General features: G+C 38.5%; 1 protein-coding gene across 1 annotated transcript in view; it reads right to left on the reverse strand.

Moving 5' to 3' along the window:
* Nucleotides 1-381: 381 nt before the first annotated feature.
* The window catches only part of TPD52 (tumor protein D52), a 37,935-nt gene continuing 18,541 nt past the window's right edge, over nt 382-19,775 (reverse strand). The window contains exons 2-8 of the mRNA XM_042781504.1: nt 18,679-18,794; nt 16,129-16,277; nt 13,368-13,469; nt 12,253-12,279; nt 6,073-6,114; nt 4,244-4,292; nt 382-501 (exon numbers count right to left, since the gene is read on the reverse strand). Coding sequence (XP_042637438.1) covers nt 382-501; nt 4,244-4,292; nt 6,073-6,114; nt 12,253-12,279; nt 13,368-13,469; nt 16,129-16,277; nt 18,679-18,794 — 605 coding nt within the window. The remainder of the gene's footprint in view (nt 502-4,243; nt 4,293-6,072; nt 6,115-12,252; nt 12,280-13,367; nt 13,470-16,128; nt 16,278-18,678; nt 18,795-19,775) is intronic.

Consider the following 19,775-nt stretch of genomic DNA (forward strand, 5'->3'; position numbering starts at 1 on the left):
TACAGAAATTCAGAGGTGGAATGGGAATCTTACAGAAGACAAAGATCACACTGGCATCCAGACCCAGAGCAACTCTGTAAAGTAGGAAAGACTGAGAACAGCCCAACAGCTGCTTAGATCATTCTAGTGAGTGTTCCCAGGTACAAGTCTTTTGATAATGATGTCTTAATAAAGGGCTTAAAATGCACATTGAAGGAGTGTTTTCCAGGAATAAAGGTGAAGATATTTAAATTGTTTTAACCCACAAACTATTTGGTCAAAGGAATATCTAAAGCTAAAGACAAGCACATCTGGTAGAAAAGCATGGCAATGAATGGTGACAAGATGCACTTGGATCTCATTTGCAGCATCTGGCAGTGGGTAGTAGACCACGGGTAGGAATCACGGGTTCTCCTGTGTCTGCTCTGTGAGAGGCTCTGTAGCGGTGGCACTAGCATTTGCAGTCGAGTTCAAGACTTCTCCAAAATCACCGCCAGCAGGCTTGGTTCCCCCTACTTTGGACTTTAAAAAAAAATTCAAAAAGGAAGACACATCATGAAACATAAATGTAGTGGACTCTGTACTTTAAAGAACAAATACATCAGGAATAGAACAGTTCCGTGATTTTTACATATGTATGGAATGTAATACTGTTGTAATGTTCAGTGTGGTTTAAAAGCAAAACTGCAGTCTTCTCTGCTGAAATACTCAGATTGATCAATTCCACCCTGTACCTTTTCTCACTGCCCCCCATCTGCAATTGTTCTTCAGAACTTTGTAAGGCTTCTTATTTTAAAATACTGAACTCTCTACTTGGATAACACTTTATATTGTACCAAATTGTTCTTTCAGCTATACACATTCAGAAATATTACTATGTCAATAAAAATGTATATATACTTTCACAGTGACACTGTAAGCTTTTTAATCCTTTGCTAAAGAGCAGTCCTAGGGCCTATGGAGAAGGGAGCTTGTTAGGCTACAGACTGTCAGGACTCAACGCCTGGTATCTACAGAAAATTTTGAAGCACTACCCCAACCTATCTGACCTGAAATGTCCGTAAGTATTTGTTGGAATAACTACATCTGCTTGTATTTTATGCTTTTCAAAACCTTACACTTAACATGACACTTCATCCTATGCTCTCTCACAATGTTACATCTCATGACTTACCTAGAGGACAGCAGGCTAACATAGGTTAACTAATCAATAGCCAAGAGTGCAAGAAGCTAGTAGTGGGGCTTGAAACTGACCTTGTTTTTAAGTTCAACTTTAAATGAAACCCCGAAGACTAGTTAACATTTTGAAACTAGTTGGAATTCTCTCTCTTACTCTTGGTCTCCCATTAAAACCCAAAGGAGCTCTGGTGGTGCAGTGCCTAAGGCATTTGACTGCTAACCAGAAGATTGGCAGTTCAAACCCACCAGGCACGCCAAAGAAGAAGACTGGGCAATCGATTTCCATAAAGATTTACTACCTCGGAAACCCAAAGGGGGTCGCTATGAGTCAGAATCAACTCAATGGCAGGGAGTTTGAGTTTGCTTTTTATTAGAACTCAAAAAAGTTCCTTAGAATTGTTTATTTGCATAACTTATATCTATTATAGTTATTAAGTTTATTAAAACACATTCCTTAATTGTTGTTGTTGTTATGTGCCATCAAGTCGGCCCCGACTCATAGCGACCCCTCCTTGGGTTTCCGAGGCAGTATCACTACGGAAGTAGGATTGCCCAACCTTCCTTCCGAGGAGTGGCTGGTGGGTTTGAACCGCCAGCCATCTGGTTAGTAGGCAAGTGTCTTAGCCACTATGCTACCAGAGCTCCCTTCCTTAATTATAAGAATGTTAAAGATCCTTGCAAATGAACAACTTCTCCCCACAACTAGCTCTTTTTCTATTCTTTGTTAAATTTTAAGAGGTAGCATCACCACCGTATTGGCCAGGACAAACTCCCGGGAGTTGTCCTTGATGATTCCCTCTTGTTCCACATCCTATCAAGCACTAACTTTTATTTTTCCTCTCACTTCTAAACTCTAAACATTTCCAGTCTTTGACCCACTGGCACTGCTTTAATTTACTCCACCATGATTCTTGGCCTGGATCACCACAACCTCCAACTAATGTCCCTACCTAAGTGTTTCTCCCTTTCCGTCTGTAGTGCGGCCAGTGACCTTCCTAAATTGCACATCGGGATGCACCACTAGATTGCATAAACCCACTGCCATCGAGTTGATCTTGACTCATAGTGACCCCTATTGGGTCTCCAAGGCTGTAAATCTTTATGGAAGTCAATTGCATCTTTCTCCCACAGAGCAGCTGGTGGGTTTGAACCACCAACTTTCTGGTTAGCAGCCAAATGCCTTACACACTGCACCACCAGGGCACCTTTCATAAGATCCTCAACAGCTTCCCTTTGCCCTAAATCCAAATTATTTAATGTAGCCTACCCTCCTCTGTATCTCTATCTCCTGCTCAATACCTTCTAGCCACAGTGTTCTTCAAAAGGGCCCCTTTGGAAAGTCTTCAAACACTCCCATCAATCTAAAGACCTCAATTTATATTTATCATGTTCTGTGAGAGACCTTCCCCCGCCCCACCCTAGTCAGGGGTTCCTATGATGTGTCTTCATTGTACCTGAAATGTTCCCTGTCCAAACACTTCACTTCATTTTCATTGCCATTTGATTATCTAAAAATCTTGCAGGAATAGTTTGTACCTCTCTCACTCACCACAGTATCTCCAATGCCTAACACTCATAGTTTGGCACACAGCAGTTGCTCAATAATCACAGATAAATTAATCAATCCAAAATCTATAGGTACTTGCACAGAGACCCAGTATTTTATTTTCCAACTAGCCATTTTCCAAACTAACAGAGTTGATTTTAAAGAGAGGCTGTAATGGTCCTAACAATATTGAGCACAGAATTTATAGTAAGCCTTGACTTCTAATGCAGTGTGTTAACCAATATATAACTTGATGTTAGAAAGAAAAAAGCAGGTCTCTTGTACTGACTGTTAAGAATGACTATGATATATTTTTTACTCATCAAATACATACTGAGAGTAGCTACAATGTGCCAAGGACTTCCCCAGGCATTCAAACATCCTGTAAAAGTTAAATGAACAGGTTACAGGACTGTGTGTACAATATGGATCCTTTTTGTAAAACATTTATACATTTATGAAGACACAGATACACTGTGTATTAATGTTTATATGTGTAAGACAAAAGGTCCAGATTGCCATACTTTGATTTTCATTCAGTAATCATGCCCCGTACCTTCTGTAATTTAAAAAAGATAGTTTTTTTGTTTTTACTCAATTATAGTTCTGAAAGATTAAATCTGAGTATTTAAGCTGATCTACATAAATATTTAAGATGCCAGTTTTGACCCTTAAAATATATCCACCATAATTATCATAGTTAGTTTAGAAAAAAATAAGCATATGGGCTCCATACAGCAACGACCATGATTTAGTACAAATTCTGTAGAGAGGCAACCGTGGATGGGAATGAGATAACCTTTCATATCTCCTGTAATTTAGAAAGAGTTGATTGTTTTGTAGTTTTCGGTATCACCTTAAAGATAATACAATTTACAAATTAATGCAATCAATAATTATGGGAAATTATCCCCCTTTACTGAAACCAAAAAAAGTTTAAAAAAATAGAAGAGTAACTCTTCAATGATCAACATCTGACATTATTTATAGTAATTAAAATTTTCAATGATTGAAGCTTAAACAAACAATATCCATTATAGGGCACATACCAGCATCCATTAAACATAATATTAAAGAATATTCAATGATATGGGGAAGTGTTTATGATCTATGGTTAATTCTTTTATAAAGCATTACAGTGTAATCCCACTACATACAAGTTTTCTTTTTTAAAATGTTTTGTGCTTTTTTATAATGTTTTCAATGTTCTATAGTATTAAATTTTGTCCAATTACAAAAATATCTGAAATGAATATGGCAAGAGAGTAGCACAACCTTTTAAAGCACTCTTTGCTTTTTAAAATAATGTTTAAATTCCTCTCACACTTAGCATGCTGACATGCCACAACACACACTCCGGAAATACTGATTAAAAAGAGTACATATCACCTTAAATGCCCATTAATAACATTATGAGTAGAGTTCTTAAAGTTCTTTGAATATTTTTATAAAGAAATACTAATATGAATGATTTTCCCACACCAAAGAAAAGTAAGGCACCAAGCAAGATATCCCAAAACCCTACTCATCTCTACTTGCCTTTAAGTTTTCAACTTTTTCTTCAAATGATTTGAAAGTTGGGGAGTTTCTATAGAGAGAAAATAAAAACAAATAGTATATAATTACAAACACTGATAAAAACTCAACAATTCTGAAAACATCAGGAGTTGACTGCATTCCTTTTCACCAAATATTAGGAAAATAATTAATATTTGAGTCAATTATTCGCAATCAGCAAAAGACCAAATATACTGTATTTTTACACTAATAACACACTGTGTTATACTTTTCTGGGGCCCAACTGTGCCCTCTCCATCCCCAGGTCAGCCAAAAAAAAAAAAAAAAATTGTGTATAGATATATATCTATAGATATGGATATAATGCACATTATTTATGTAAAAATGCAGTATTTATTTTATCTACATACACTATTAAGATATAATGTCAACATAAACTTAAACACTTAAAGAACATTTGGAAGACAGAAAAGATTTCCTCTGACAAGGATTGAAGCTCTCACCCCATACCATGTGTGTGCAGGTACATATACAAATAATGCCTATTATTACTTAAGAGTATCACTATCTGTTGTAATACTTTCACAATTTCACTTTTGAAGTTGAACAAAGCCAGTTTTAGACATCCATGATACAGATATAGTCCCATACGTATGTGAGGAAAAGAAACAAAAGCAGGTAAAAATACCAATTCTATCACTTCCACAACCAAAAATACCACCATCTGATCAATTTAATTTGGTTAAGGTGTGATGCACTAGAATTCGTGTTTAAATTCATGTGTTACCTGACAGGACTCCTACAGGAAGCTGCAGCACCCAACAAGAAAAGCAGACTATATGAGGTTTCATTAACAGGGATCCTTATTCTCAGGGAGCAGCTTAATAAACAGGGAAGGAGGGACCAAAAAGAATAGAGAGCACACAGACTTGGCTTTGCCTGAGTGACACCACTGCCTCACTGAGAGAGCGGCTGGAACCCGCAGGACAGCTTCTCACATGCCTCTACATTCACCCATACAATCTGAGGATGATCACAGTGCCTGTGTCTCTCACACGCAGGTTTCTGAAGCTTTATTTAGATTGTCCACTTGACTTTGAGTATCTGTCCTACTACACCAAGAGGAAAAAGAAAACAAGGCTATCCTCTCTTCCACAGTGATGCCGAGTATGATGTTTAAGCTAATGGTTCTCTTAAGTGTCATCCCCAGACCAGCAGCATCTCTCAGGGACATAATGGATGCAGAGTCCCAGGTCCCTGGTCCCAGCTTAAGCTCACAGAATCAGAAACTCTACGGTAGGGCCCCGTAATCAGGTTTTACCTCCTCCAGGTAATTCTGATGTACAATAAAGCTTAAGCTAAGAATAGGTTGCTAAAAATCCTCTCTCTCTGGAGAGGTCTGGTGAGGTAACAACATGCACCACTTGTCATTGCTTAGTGATGAAATAGGATAGTAGAATCAAAGCAGAGTTGGCTTCAAAGATCACACTAGGATAAGAGAAGTAAAAATGGGGAGGGTGCAAGAAAAGTGTATAATTAATGCTAATGGAGACAGAGGAGGGGGGACATCTACATACATGAAAAGAGAAGGCTTATTATTATTAGATCAGTAGTGGTCACTTTTCAATTAAACAGTTTCTGATATGAAGGAATTTAATAGGTCTAAGAAATAAAATAGAAATAATAATTCTTTTTAAACACACACACACCATGAATCTCTTATACCCATCTGAACATTGTAAGAAGAGCAAGTGAAAAAAAGATAGTGTTAAACACACAGCTTCTTTAAGGTAGAATTCTAGTCAATGTGAAAGCATAAGACCGATTGCATTTGTAAAAATATACTTTACCTCATAGCAGGCATGCTAATTGAATGCTGAATGGAACGTATACTAAGAGGCAGCAGAAAAAGAGATAGAAATAAAGTTAGCACAGTGGTGAATAGATGTTATAAAAGGTAAATAAAACTTAGCTTTATAGGAGCTTTATTCTTTTGGCATCACGAAGAATTATCTACTTTTTGAGGTGGAGGGAAGTCAAAGTTATTCCAACATAATTTTATTCATGAGCCAATTTCCATATAATCCCAGTAGTTTTATAGCTGTTAATACAATCTTGCATTTTTATAGCACCTTGAAAACTATAAAGTGCTTTCACCTGTACTTGTAAGGCATACAGGGAGGTCAGGTATGCAGTGCCTAAGGCATCTGACTGCTAATCAGAAAGTTAGTGGTTCAAACCACTAGCCACTCCATGGATGGAAGATGGGGCAATCTGCTTCCATAAAGATTTACCACCTTGGAAACCCAATGGGGGCTGTTATGAGTTAGAATTGACTCGATGGCAGTGGGTCCGTTTCCCCCCCCCTTTTTTTTTTTTTGGTAAGGCATACAGAATCAGAAGTTAAATGATTGACCCAAGGTCACAAAGCCGGTGAAAGGCAGAATCAAGAATGGAACCTCAGGTCTTCAGGAATCTTAATCAATGCTTGTCCTCTCCCCTCAAAAATGGAGGACACACATTTATATACATACATGTAAACACACACACACACACACACACACACAGGTGTGTACACAGAAAAGGGAGGCCCTACAGCCGTCTTTCTCCCAGATATTTGTTCCTGGACCAAAACCAGGAAGGTTTCAAAATAAATCACCTATCTGATAACTTTAAATGATTTTAGTACTATCAGTTTTCTAATAAAAGACACTTGTACTCAATCCCAATTAAACTAAATGTTCTTTAGTTTAAATAAAGAACTTGCTTTACTAGGACCAACTTTTCTCTATGTGTTATATTTTACAATAATAATAAAGATTAAAAATATACCCACTGAAAAGAAGTTAATACAGAAAGATATAAAATCAAGGTCTCCCCGCTTATGAAGTAACTATTTTAGTAGGAAGAACAAGGAGACATATGAGTTTCATGTCCATTCACAGTTACTGGATCCTCTCTACAGTCCATATTAGGAGCTCTGGTAGCGTAGTGCCTAAGGCACTTGACTGCTAACCAGAAGGCTGGCAGTTCAAACCAACCAGCCACTCCTCGGAAGGAAGGTTGGGTAATCTACTTCCGTAGTGATACCGCCTCAGAAACCCAAGGAGGGGTCATTATGAGTTGGGTCTGACTTGATGGCACATAACAACATAATTGTTACGTGCCATCGAGTCAGCCCTGACTCATAGCGACCCCTCCTTGGGTTCTTGAGGCAGTATCACTACAGAAGTAGGATTGCCCAACCTTACTTCTGAGGAGTGGCTGGTGGGTTTGAACTGCCAGCCTCCTGGTTAGCAGTCAAGTGCCTTAGCCATTATGCTACCAGAGCTCCCAACATAATAATAGTAGTATGCTATTAACAACACAGTCCACATTTAGATAAATTAATTTTATTGGTAGCTGTCCGGTAATCTAAATATAGGGCAGCTATTGTTTCATTTCTGGCTTCCCTATGGAAGGTTACACAAAGCTTCAACTTCCTTAGCTTATTTATCATGTCCAATTTTATTCAAGTTTAAATATAATATGAAAAACTTCAAAACCAGAAAGCCATGTTGCTACTAGACCAGAATCATCTCTGATAGATAGGTTTTAAGATATAGTTAGCATCTATAAAATAATTTTTTGTTAAAATACTTTCCAACTTTATTTCTAGTCATCAAATATATTAATCTACAAACAAAACAGGAATATAAGTATGGCTTTCTCAAACACACCTGAGAAAAACTCAGAGGGTAACCCAATTCTTACTCAAACTCAGTAATTAGCTTTCAACCTCATACTTATATTTATTCTTACTTTGAAAGAGTTACCGTTTAAAAAGCTGAACTGATTTTTTTTTAAATTTTCCTCATCTTACACAGTTAGCTGATCTTCAAATCCCTAATAATAAAGGAGGAGTGGGAAGGAGGAGGAGGGAGAATTGATGACCGATATGTATTGAATGCTTACCATATGCCAGGCAGCCTTAAAATAAAGCTATCTACATATTGTTTCATTTAGCCCTCACAATAATCAATGTACGTGATGAATCAATGTAGCTCCTAATATAACTGTTAGTCATTATTATTAGCATCCCTTCATACTAGGCTATATTCTCTTAACACTTTAAAATTTAGCCAAGTTACTTTGGTTGTTAACAAGTCTTTCTCTACAGTCTAGAACAGTGCTTGGCAGAGACTTGGCATTCAACGATACTTCTGAAGAAGGAGTGGATAAACAACTTTGGTAAGTAAAATTAGCAAGCATGGGCATGAAAGGTAGAAAGGTTCATTAAAACTATTGAGTTCTAATCAAAGGTACTCTCTAGCAAGCAATAGAAGAGAGATTATTTCTTTTCCCTCTAAGTGGTGGAAATTTTCACCCAAAGGAATGATCTAGAATGGTTTTAAATAAATCGAAAATATCTGGAATTCGACAGGAAGAAACATACATTTAAAGAGGAGAAATTTCCTTTGGAAATAAAGGCAAATTTAATTAGCACATCCTCTCAAATATATACAAAATATCAGACTACTGAACTACTAGAGTATGCTATTAATAACACCCAGTTTTAGGTTTAACACTTGCACCAACTGAAGTGAGAAAGTTTTAATGTTTCCCTCAAAAATTTAGACGTGAGTCAATGTTTACCAAATAATGTGAAGAACAGTAGGGAGGAAGGGGTGGATGGGAACACTGCACCTGGGAGGAAAGCTCTCTCCTGGTGGGCTTCCTGGGATCCCACTCATTCCCATGGCCCCTCTCAGCCTTTCTGTGCTGTCTCAGACACCGGATCCTCAGGGCACCAAAAACAGACCTCTCTCTTTCTCTCCTTCTCTCATTCATATTTATATTCTTTCTGTTTCTGCTCCTATCTCCTCCTCCTCTTTCTCGAAGACATAAAACAAATATTTAGATCCCAAGTGCTAATTTATTAACGGGCAATGCAAAATAAAAACTGTTGCTAAGTGTAACAAATTCTTGTAGGCAAAATTGGTATATTTTCTCCTTCCATACACATAATTAAGGAGCTTTGGTGGCGTAGTGGTTAAGGCATTTGGCTGCTAATCAAAGTCAGTGGTTCAAATCTACCAGCTGCTCTGTGGAAGAAAGATGAGGCAGTCTGCTTCTGTAAAGATTTACAGCTTTGGAAACCCAATGGGAGTAGGGGGTCGCTAGGAGTCAGAACCGACTCAATAGCAGTGAGTTTGGGTTTTTTTTTTTTTTTTTTTGGTATATCCATAATGACATCAGAGAGTGAAATCACTGCCCTAAATTTGCGGGGAAGCATGAAGTCAGAACATAGGGTAGTTAAGGGGATTAACCAAAGATTTCATACCATTTGGTAAAGGAGCCTCCCACTCCATCTCCATTTCTCTTAAGGAGCAAAGACCTTGCTGTTGGGGTTGGAACACTCAGTGTCTACTGTCCAAGGTCCCTCTCCTTGAACAGTGGTTGGGGGAATGTTGCCATTAATTGCCACTGTGACTCATATTATCTAAAAGACGTATTCTTTCCCTTTATATACATGAACACATTAAGTGAAATTACAATCAGGATTTGTTGGCCTAGAATTGATTTTCTTTAAAGCTGCTGTGCCCAACTCTTTGTGTGTAAGAATTATATAGTTTAACTTCCAAAACGTAATCTTATTTCTCTCATTCCTAAGTTTTAATTAAAAGCATTGCTTTAGACTCCATGTATTAATACATTATAAGCAGGACTGAAAATGATAATAGTCTCAATTATACTTTTTAAATGAAATGAAAAAGGTGACTTCTGTAAAGAACTAGAGAAGAGCAATATTCCATTTGTTTCTGATAAACTAGTAAGACAGAACAGATAGACTAAACCATATTTATGTACATTTATTTACTCTTTTTAAAGGTACAGGAAAAAAATAGTGACACATACTGATTACACATATCATTCCTTACTAGCCCTTAAAAACTAGTTGCCATCAAGTCAATGCTGACTCATGGCGACACAATGCATGCTGGGGAAGAACTGTGCTCCACGGGTTTTCAAGGCTAATTCTTCTGAAGAAGATTCCAGGACCTTCTTCTGAGATGCCACTGGGTGGACTCGAACCACCAACCTTTCAGTTAGCAGCTGTGCATATTAACCATTTATACCAACCTGGGACTCCTAGAAGCCTTTTAAAAACCCAAAACCAAGCCCACTGTTGTTGAGTTGATTCTGGCTCCTAATGACCCTACAGAATAGAGAACTGCCCCATAGAGTTCCAAGGCTGTAATCTTTACACGAACAGATTGCTACATCTTTGTCCTATGGAACAGCTGGTGAGTTTGAACCACCCACCTCTGGCTAGCAGCCGAGTGCTTAACCACTATGCCACGAGAACGCCTTTACGTAACAAATATTTTTTGTATTTTATATTTACTTATATGTTACACTTTATTTTATAATTATGTATGGTCAGGGTTCTTCTTCTGGTCTTTATTCATCCCAAATTTCTACTTCCCCATCACCACTCAAAGATTTTAAACTCTATCAGAACAAGAACTATGGTTCAATGTTATATTTTTAATATCTGTCCACTGTAGACACTCTAAAGTGAGCAGAATGGATTAAGCAACTGAATGCAGTTATACTTAATTTACTGCTTAATTACACAACTCATGTAACTTTAGATAAAACTCTCTTAGGAGTGGTCTACAGGATTTAGGATATTTTAAATGAATACTGAAAATACAGAATCACCCTCACAAAGGATTTCACCTCCCTTCACTGATAACTTGATTTTTTTTAAGGCACAATTTTAGATTTAAATAGTTCAACATTTATAGTTTATATACTCCTGTATTTACTTCTTGGGCTTCTTGGGCTAAGCGTCACTAAGACAGGAGGGCCTCAGCTATAAGTACGAGCTTGCTGACTTAAGAAGACAAGTAAGTGGGCCCATGGCAAGGCATACCTTGGAGTTACTGTGTATTTGGTTTCAGACCACCTCAATAAAGCAAATGTAGCAATAAAAGGAGTTACACAAGATTGTTGGTGTCCCAGTGCACCCAAAAGTTATGTACACATTATCCTGCAGTCTTTTAAGTGTGCAACAGTACTGTGAAAAGGTTTGAAATATTGTGGGAATTAAACAAATTGTGACACAGAGTCATGAAGTGAGCATATGCTGTTGGAAAAATGGTGTCAACAGACTTGCTCGACACAAGGTTGTCACAAACCTTCAGTTTGTTAAAAAAAAAAAAAAAAAGCATTATCTGCGAAGTGTTAATAAAACGAAGCACAGTAAAATGAAGTATGCCTGTAATTTACATTAAAAGAAACAGAGATGAAGACCACTCTATGATCTTTCCTGCTCACATGCTAAAGATCCTCCTTCACAACTAATAGGACAATTGGAGAGTCATGGGAGAGAGAGGACAGGATTGCTCAACAATGCAAAGTCACTGTCTATAAGGCAGGATTTTGGCTGCCATCTTTTTAACGTGCTTTCTTTTTAGCTTAATATACTTTATTTTTCCTTTTGAAAATAATGAAAAATTTTTGTGCACATAGTTAAAAAGTACAGAATATTAAAAACCATAAGCAAGTCAAACAAGGAATGAAAAATGCAGAGTGACCTAAGACTGAAGGCCAACACTATGAAGCAGTATGTATGCAGCATATTACCACACCGTAGTAATGGGAGCCAGGTGAAGGAAAAGTCACACACTGTTACAAAAGCACCAGAGAAACAAAAGCATCAAAAACAAAGTCAGACATGAAAAGGGAGGAATTCTGCATGCCATGGTAAAGCTGTTTCTTTTTACAAAAAAAGAAACATCAAAATCATTCCCATATCCCTTGAGCCGCCCCATCACATTCTTCTTCTCATTTATCTATTACCCATGGTATACCAAGAAATCCTCCCCTGAAAGTAGAAAGTCACTCCAGAAAAATATATTCCAAATGCAAGAAAATTATGTAGTGGACAGACAACCACCCCATGTGGCATATTTATCTAATCTAAGCACACTTGTCTTATACAGCTGCTAAACTTCAGTGACAATTCAAACTCTCCTTACCTAAAGGAATGTGAAAAGGCTTGCAATCTGCAAGAAGCCAGAGTAAGCATTAAGAAAGAAAGTCAGTCTGGTAAATCTAAAACAATTAAATAACCTGCTTTAAGAAACTTGTATAAGGTCTTAATTGTATTCTAAAGTGCTACACAATTCTGTTAGCATAAAAAGGAAGTCAGAGCACCTAACAGATGTATACATAATTGTCAAAGGGTTCTAGAAAGCTATGGGTACTGCATTATGCCTAGAATGATGACAGTTCTAATAAAATGGACAAATCATTCAGTCCTTTTGACACAACACACAGTATATATAATATGTTGGTTTACTGCACCTATTGAACCAACAAAATTCTGGTTGTTCTGCATAAAGGAAAAACACAAAGTCATGCAATATGAAGTTTGAAAACACACACACAAACACACACACACACACACACCCCTTGCATGCCAACAGAAGCCCAGCTGATTTAAACCACTTCTGTCATTTTCAGCACTATTCAAATTCACATTGTGGAGGAGGGAGGCACAAAAGCCCTGTGAAGTGGTTTTGTCAAAATGGCAAGGATACTTTTGCAGATTAATCTAAAATACAAATGCAAAATAAAAAGCAATAGCTCACAATTAAGATTTAGGCCTAAGCATGAAAGGAGACACACTTTACAGATCAGTGAGAATCGGTGCACCAATGAGCATGTTGCAACCACAGCATGGTGTAAAAACGTAACATACAGAAGTGAAGCCAGTCTCAATTCAAGCGTGCACTTCAATGGTCCCATACTCAACCCCCATAAGACACCAAGCTCTGCCCATGATCAGAAGTTTGCCACTACGAGAGAGATACTTACCTTGTATGGCCAAGAAGGAATAAACATACACAAAAGTTCACAACCAGAATTTTTAAACAACCTCAAGCACATTCATGAGATGATCATTTTGAAGTTTGACTGCTATGCCCTAAGAATTGTGGCGAGCACCCCAAGTGCTGCTTTGAAGGAGTGCCTTCCCTCACTCTACCACAGGAGAGTCCACGCATCATCTGACCCCAAAGGCAGGACACAAATGCATCTACAATACTATATTTTCATTTGCCTTAATGAACAAAGAAAAATGAACACGTACTTCACATCTTCCAGCTTTTTAGTGATGACTGATCCAACAGATGAAAAAGCAGCTGAAGCCTTCTGTCCAGCCTGAGACAAGGTTTCAGATGTCTTCTTATATCTATGTTAAATTTTAAAAGAGCAGAGAAAGGAAAGTAAGCTAAAAAAAAAAAAAAGCTCATTATTTCAAGTACAGTGATCATTACCTATTTAAGAATCCCAACCCCTCCCATGCCCTACCAAAAACAAAACAAAACAAAAAGTTAAGAACATCTAAAACCCTTCACAGCTTCCAGGTCAGTATATTTATAGCATCTTATCCTTGAACATAGGGAGCTCTGGTGGTGCAGTGCTTAAGGCATTTGACTGCTAACCACAAGGGTGGTGGTTCAAACCTACCAGCTGCTCTGTGGAAGGAAGATAGGGCAACCTAATTCCTAAAAGACTTAGGAGCTTGAAAACCCAATGGGGGTGCTATGAATCAGAAATTGACTCGTTAGCAGTGAGTTTGGGGTTTTTTTTGTATCCTTAAACATAATTCCAGGCAACATCTTCTGCAATGCCCCAGGATAGCCAGAAAGGTAAAGGCCTAAACAGGCTAAGGCCAAAGAAATCAGGTAGCGGACTGTAAACAGTCATGGAGCAAAGATGAAAATGAACCAGAGTCTGAAATAAATTATACCTCTTGCTCCTCCTTCCTTTTCTAAACAAAAATGAAATCAAATTTCTCAGATACCCTTTACAAATTCATCTCCTAAAAATGGGCCAGAAATAAGAAGTAGGGTGGGATAGGTGAGGCCCATGTGTATTTTACTGTCCAAATAAATTTTATAGACATAAGGAATTATTTTTTATTTTTCATGTCTGTAGAGCTACCAAATAAGGACTTGCTAGACTCTCAACAGAGTATGTAAAAGGTGCAACACTTAAAATGACTCTAATATGATATTTGCTGTAACCAAACCAAAAAAAAAAACACAAACTCACTGCCATTGAGTCGATTCTGACTCAGAGCAACCCCCATTGGGTTTTCAAAGCTATAAATCTTTATGGAAGTAGACTGCCTCATCTTTCTTCCACAGAACAGCTGGTGTGTTCAAACCACCGACCTTTTGGTTAGCAGCCAAATGCCTTAACCACTAACATCACCAGAGTTCCTTATTTGCTACAACCAAAACCAAAACCACTGCCACTGAATCGATTATGACTCATAGCGACCCCCATTAGGTTTCCAAGGCAGTAAATCTTTAAAGAAGTAGACTACCCCATCTTCCTTCCATGTAACAGTTGGCGGGTTTGAGCCACCAACTTTCTGGTTAGCAGTCAAATGCTTTAGGCACTGAGCCACCAGACCTCCTTTATTTGCTATAACACATAGGTACAATTTACCATGTTCCTCTTCCCATCTACCTGGAGATTAAAGAAAAGAAAAAAGGAAAAAAAAAAAGACTATGGTACCTATCAAAGAGGTTAAGATCCCCATGTTACAGAAATGCATGTTCAAGTAATTCTACTTACCCCGTCCAGATCAGATACTAAAAGCAAATATAGTTTATGGTGATATAATCATAGAGAATAGTTTCCTATGTGTTTTCTTGCTGCCAACTTACACAGGGAGAAAACAGACCAAAAGGAGTCGGTTTCCTAATTCTGTTAGTTTAGAAATGCAGTCCACCTCATTGCTGATGGTTAGGTGATTAAAAAAAAAAAAAAAAAAACCATTAAGTGTACCAGTTCAGCAAATGGGACTGACTACAGAAGACAAAGAACTAGAAGCCTACTGCTCTCCTTTTGCCAGAAAACAAAAGTGCTGGTAATGATGCCATATCATCATCTGTATGATCAAAAGACAAAGGTTAAGGATCTGGCCTCTGCCACACTATGTATCAGTGCTGTGACTCAAGAATCTTATGGTTCATATGTTGTGTTACTGCTGCTGCTGTTAGGTGTCATCAAGTCGATTTTCAACTCACCGTGGCCCAATGTTATAGAGAAGAACTGTCCCAGTGTTTTCTAGGTTGTGATCTGCATGGGAGCAGATAACCAGGTCTCTTCTCCTGCAGAGCCCCTAGATGAGTTCCAACAGCCAACGTTCCAGTTAGCAGTGAGTGCTTAACCACTGCATGACCAGGGCTGCTTCATGCTTTCTATAACCCACTGCCATTGAGTCAATTCCAACTCATAGCAACCCTCACTGGGTTTCCAAGGTAGAACAGAGGTAGATTGCCTCATCTTCCTTCCACAGAGCAGCTGGTGGGTTTGAGCTACCAACCTCCTGGTTAGCAGTCAAATACCTGAGGCACTGTGCCACCAGAACTCCTTAGACTTTATATAGAGCAATGTGTATGCGTGGGGGGTGGGGTGGGATTGGCTCTATAGTCAGCTAGACTCAAGTTCAAATCTAGACTCTACATTTTGAGTCAAGCCTTATCTTATTTGAGCCAGTTTCCTTCTAGGGCTATCTTACCATCTACTCTACTGGGTTATTCCAAGGACCAAGTGGCATAATATATATATTTGGCAAGTCAATATGTGGCATTTTTGGAACTTAAATCTTATTTAAATCACAGGAGGTTTGCTTTCTTTCTATTCCCTAGAATGGTCTAGAATGCTGAAGTTAGAAGAGAGTCAAGTATGCTTGAAAATTGGGAAGTGCCCTGCATCATCCAAAGAAAAGCTACAGAAGCCTCATCAGCCCTTTTCTATTCCCCTCCACAGCCACAAGGCAGAAAAGTGTTCTTTACCATCCTCTAGAAAAATATATGATCAAGTGAACATACGCAGATGTTGCTGTCATATCTTGCCACCCTTTGGCAATGTTCTGCTTTATTTCCTGTAGTGAACTGATTCCAAGTTTCCTCTTGATCTCCGCTAGATGCTTCTCTTTTGCTGCTAATACCTGAGAAAGAGTCTGGATTTCCTCTTCTACCTATGAGCAAGGGAGTTGGGGTGGAAATACAGCATATGTCATTCAATAAGTAAAGATTATTAGTGCAAAACTATACTCAAAACACTAGACTCATTTGTTTTTTTAATTTTGATTCACTTATCTGTGTTGCTTTTAAAGCAGCATAGTAAAACCTGCAAAAGCTAGAAAGTGTGTAAAGTGGAAACCTGTCACATAAGGAAAACTCAAATATTTTCCACTGATAGAGAACAACAGGAAAGTGGTAAGACTGCCTTTCAAAGCAGAAAACTTGCAAGACCCAGAAAAACAAGGGAGTTCTATCAAGTTGCAGCTCTTGTAGGTTTCATGTATACTGTTGTTAAGTTGGTCCCCTGTAGATCTGTTCTGTAGAATTTCTCTTCTTTTGCATGGTACCTCTTTTTTTATTTTCATCTTGAGTAGCCCTTAACCTTTATCCCTTCTACCGATACTTCCTTACTCAGTTTTCTCATACAGGCTTGTTGTTGTTGTTGTTATGTGCCATCGAGTCAGACCTGACTCATAGCAACCCCTCCTTGGGTTTCCAAGGCAATATCACTATGGAAGTAGATTGCCCAACCTTCCTTCCGAGGAGTAGCTGGTGGGTTTGAACTGCCAGCCTCCTGGTTAGCAGTCAAGTGCCTTAAGCACTATGCTACCAGAGCTCTTCATAGAGGCTTAGGGCTCTACATCTCTACACAGGTAACACTTAAAATTATTCTAGCATACTCTCTTCTGATCTCTGGGTTTGTACTTCCAGCTAGACATTTCTACTGGAATGCTCATAAAAATTCTCATTCATCTACTAAAACTAACTAATCTTCTTCCCCACCAAAATATGTTCAAGCAAGCCAAACCTAAATCCAGCCCTCTTCCATATTTCCATGTGGGTTTATACTGGATATGCCAGTTCTAGTGCTTGCTAGAGGCATGAATAAATCAAACGGCCTTCCCCAGAGAGTCCCAATTAAAGTCCCCTGTGGGCCCCTTGATGCTTCCTACCAGCTAAATGGTTAGAGGTAGGCCCAAACTCAAGGACAGCTAACCCATGCATGGCCAACAATTACTGACGTGCTCCTGTGAAAGAGAAGCTTGACTAACCACAACCTCTCTCACTCTGGAATCTGGTTTGAGAAACTGAGGTAGAAGCAGAAGCTGAAAATATTTGGAGAGAACAGTCTCTGAGATAACGTTGTGGCAAGTTTGAAAGATTTGAGGAAGCCAAAACTGTAAGCAGGAAAGAGTCACAGAGTGGAGGGGGAAAAACAAACCAACAAACTCACAGAGAGACACCATGTGAGAGAGACTTTGTGGCCCATGAGATTAAAAGCTGGCCCCTAAAGCATGTCCAACACAAGACCCTTAGAAGGATGCTGCTCTTAGGTTTTTGCAAAGCAACGTTCTCAGCCCCAACCTGCATAACACTTTTATGATTTCAAAGTCAATGGCCTTTAAATCTTTAGAAAACACTAAGCAAAGGGACATAACACTCAATGAAAGAAGAAAGGATCAATCAAATGTGATATGGCTAGTAGGGAAAAAAAAAAAAAAAGATAACATAGCTCTTTGACTGCACTAATTAGAATGCAGGGTCTAGAACAAATACATATTCTTCTCTGTGCCAGTCAGATAAGACCTTAAATACTGTCCCGTTTCAGAAGCCACATTTTAAGAGGCACACTGATAAAGTGCATTATAAGAAGAAATAAGCAACAAAGGAAGAATGAATCAGGTTCAAAATTAAATAAACTCATCAAACTAATAATGTAGGAAGCAGAATTTCAATACAGGTGACTCTATGTCTTAGGTTACTGGCTGATTCGCATTGCAACTCTTACTTTTTCAAAACCTCTCTCTTTCCACCAAACCTCAAATCTTCGCATACTTCAAAGAACTGACTTACATGGTCTGTTCTTTGAAACTCCTCTGGGGAACTCATCTCACCTTCCCTAATGAAAGCTGGAAAGAAAGACCACTGCAAATCTTTCTAAACAATGCACAGTGCAGTGTATTTCCCTAGCCCAGAACACCATAGCTGTAATTCCTTAATTCAGTGAAGCTCCAGATGGAAGGGTTCTTCTTGAAAACATTATACTAAAGTGAGAGAAGCCAGATGCCAAAGACCACATATTGTATGAGTCCATTTATATGAAATATCCAGAACAGGCAAATCCACAGAGATAGAAAGCAGATGAGTGATTTTTAGGGGTTGGGGAAGGTGAAAGTGGAGGTGGTACTTCCTCCTTTTGGGGTAGTGAAAATGTTCTGGAATTTTAAGTAATAATAGTCACACAAAATTGTGAATGTATTAAATAAATGTTACTGAACTGTACACTTTAAAATGGCTAAAATGGTAAATTTTAAGTGTATTTTACCACAATAATAAAAAGGTGTGGTTCTTTACCTTTGCAAGTTCTCGTCTTAGCTCTTCTTGCTCCTCTTCTGACAGGGCCTCTGTGGCACTGATCGTGGCAGCAGCATCTTCCCCCTCCTCTGGTACTGGGTCTGTTCTCAGCACACCTTGTTGGGGATTTAAAAAATAAAGAGTCTCTCAGGTCTGAAAGGTAAGTAAGAGTCTACTATGGGCTACTCCACTGTCCCAGCCACAATTAAGCTACCCATGCTAGGGTCCACACATCACCTTGCTAGATCTTCAAATAACCTGGCTCTTCTATCCAGTACAGGACAAAGAGAAGTCTGGGTTGACCACTAAAAACAACCAACTGAGACTCTGCCAAAATATGAGTTTAGAAAAAATAGCACTTTCTCAGAGTCTATTCATTTAATCAGTTATCTGTGGAACAGAAGAATCAGAAGCCTGGAATCGGATCTTGGCAAGGCTTTCAAACGCTCAAATAGTAAATCAGCACAAATTAGCTAAAAAATTTTAGCCACCTCACACTAAACAGAGGAAGTGTGTGGATGCCTTTGGCTTCCTCTAATTATCAAATCCAACGTTTAACAGCCTCCTGGGTAAAGGAGAAACTGCTGAGTAAACTAAACACATAAAGAAACTTTATTCCATTTCTCTCAGTTAGTTAGTGGAGGTGAGAAACACCTATAGCTTTTCTTTTTAATGTCTCATCCAGATACCCTTAACCTTTTCATGACCCAAGTATTTTCTATTTTGAATTTTCTTATTGGTACCATATGTTTTCATTAATGGAAGCCATGCTGAATCAAGAAGAATTTCTGAAATATGGATTCTGATACATATTAGGTAGGAAACATATGTCCCTCTGGACTCTGGAGGTGGACCATTTGGGGCATGGGCATGCTTGTCACTGTGGACTCAGGGAGGTAGGATTAGTGGGTAACATATGTCCCTCTGGACTCTTCACTGCCTTCTAGATCCCTTGACAGGTGTATGTAATTTGTTGTTGTTGTTGTTGTTGTTATGTGCCGTCAAGTCGGCCCTGACTCCTAGCGACCCCTCCATGGGTTTCTGAGGCAGTATCACCACGGAAGTAGATTGCCCCATCTTCCTTCCGAGGAGTGGCT

The sequence above is a fragment of the Orycteropus afer genome, unplaced genomic scaffold (assembly GCF_000298275.1).
Source record: "Orycteropus afer afer isolate SDZICR_OR568_19922 unplaced genomic scaffold, OryAfe1.0 scaffold00129, whole genome shotgun sequence".
NCBI lineage: Eukaryota > Metazoa > Chordata > Mammalia > Tubulidentata > Orycteropodidae > Orycteropus > Orycteropus afer.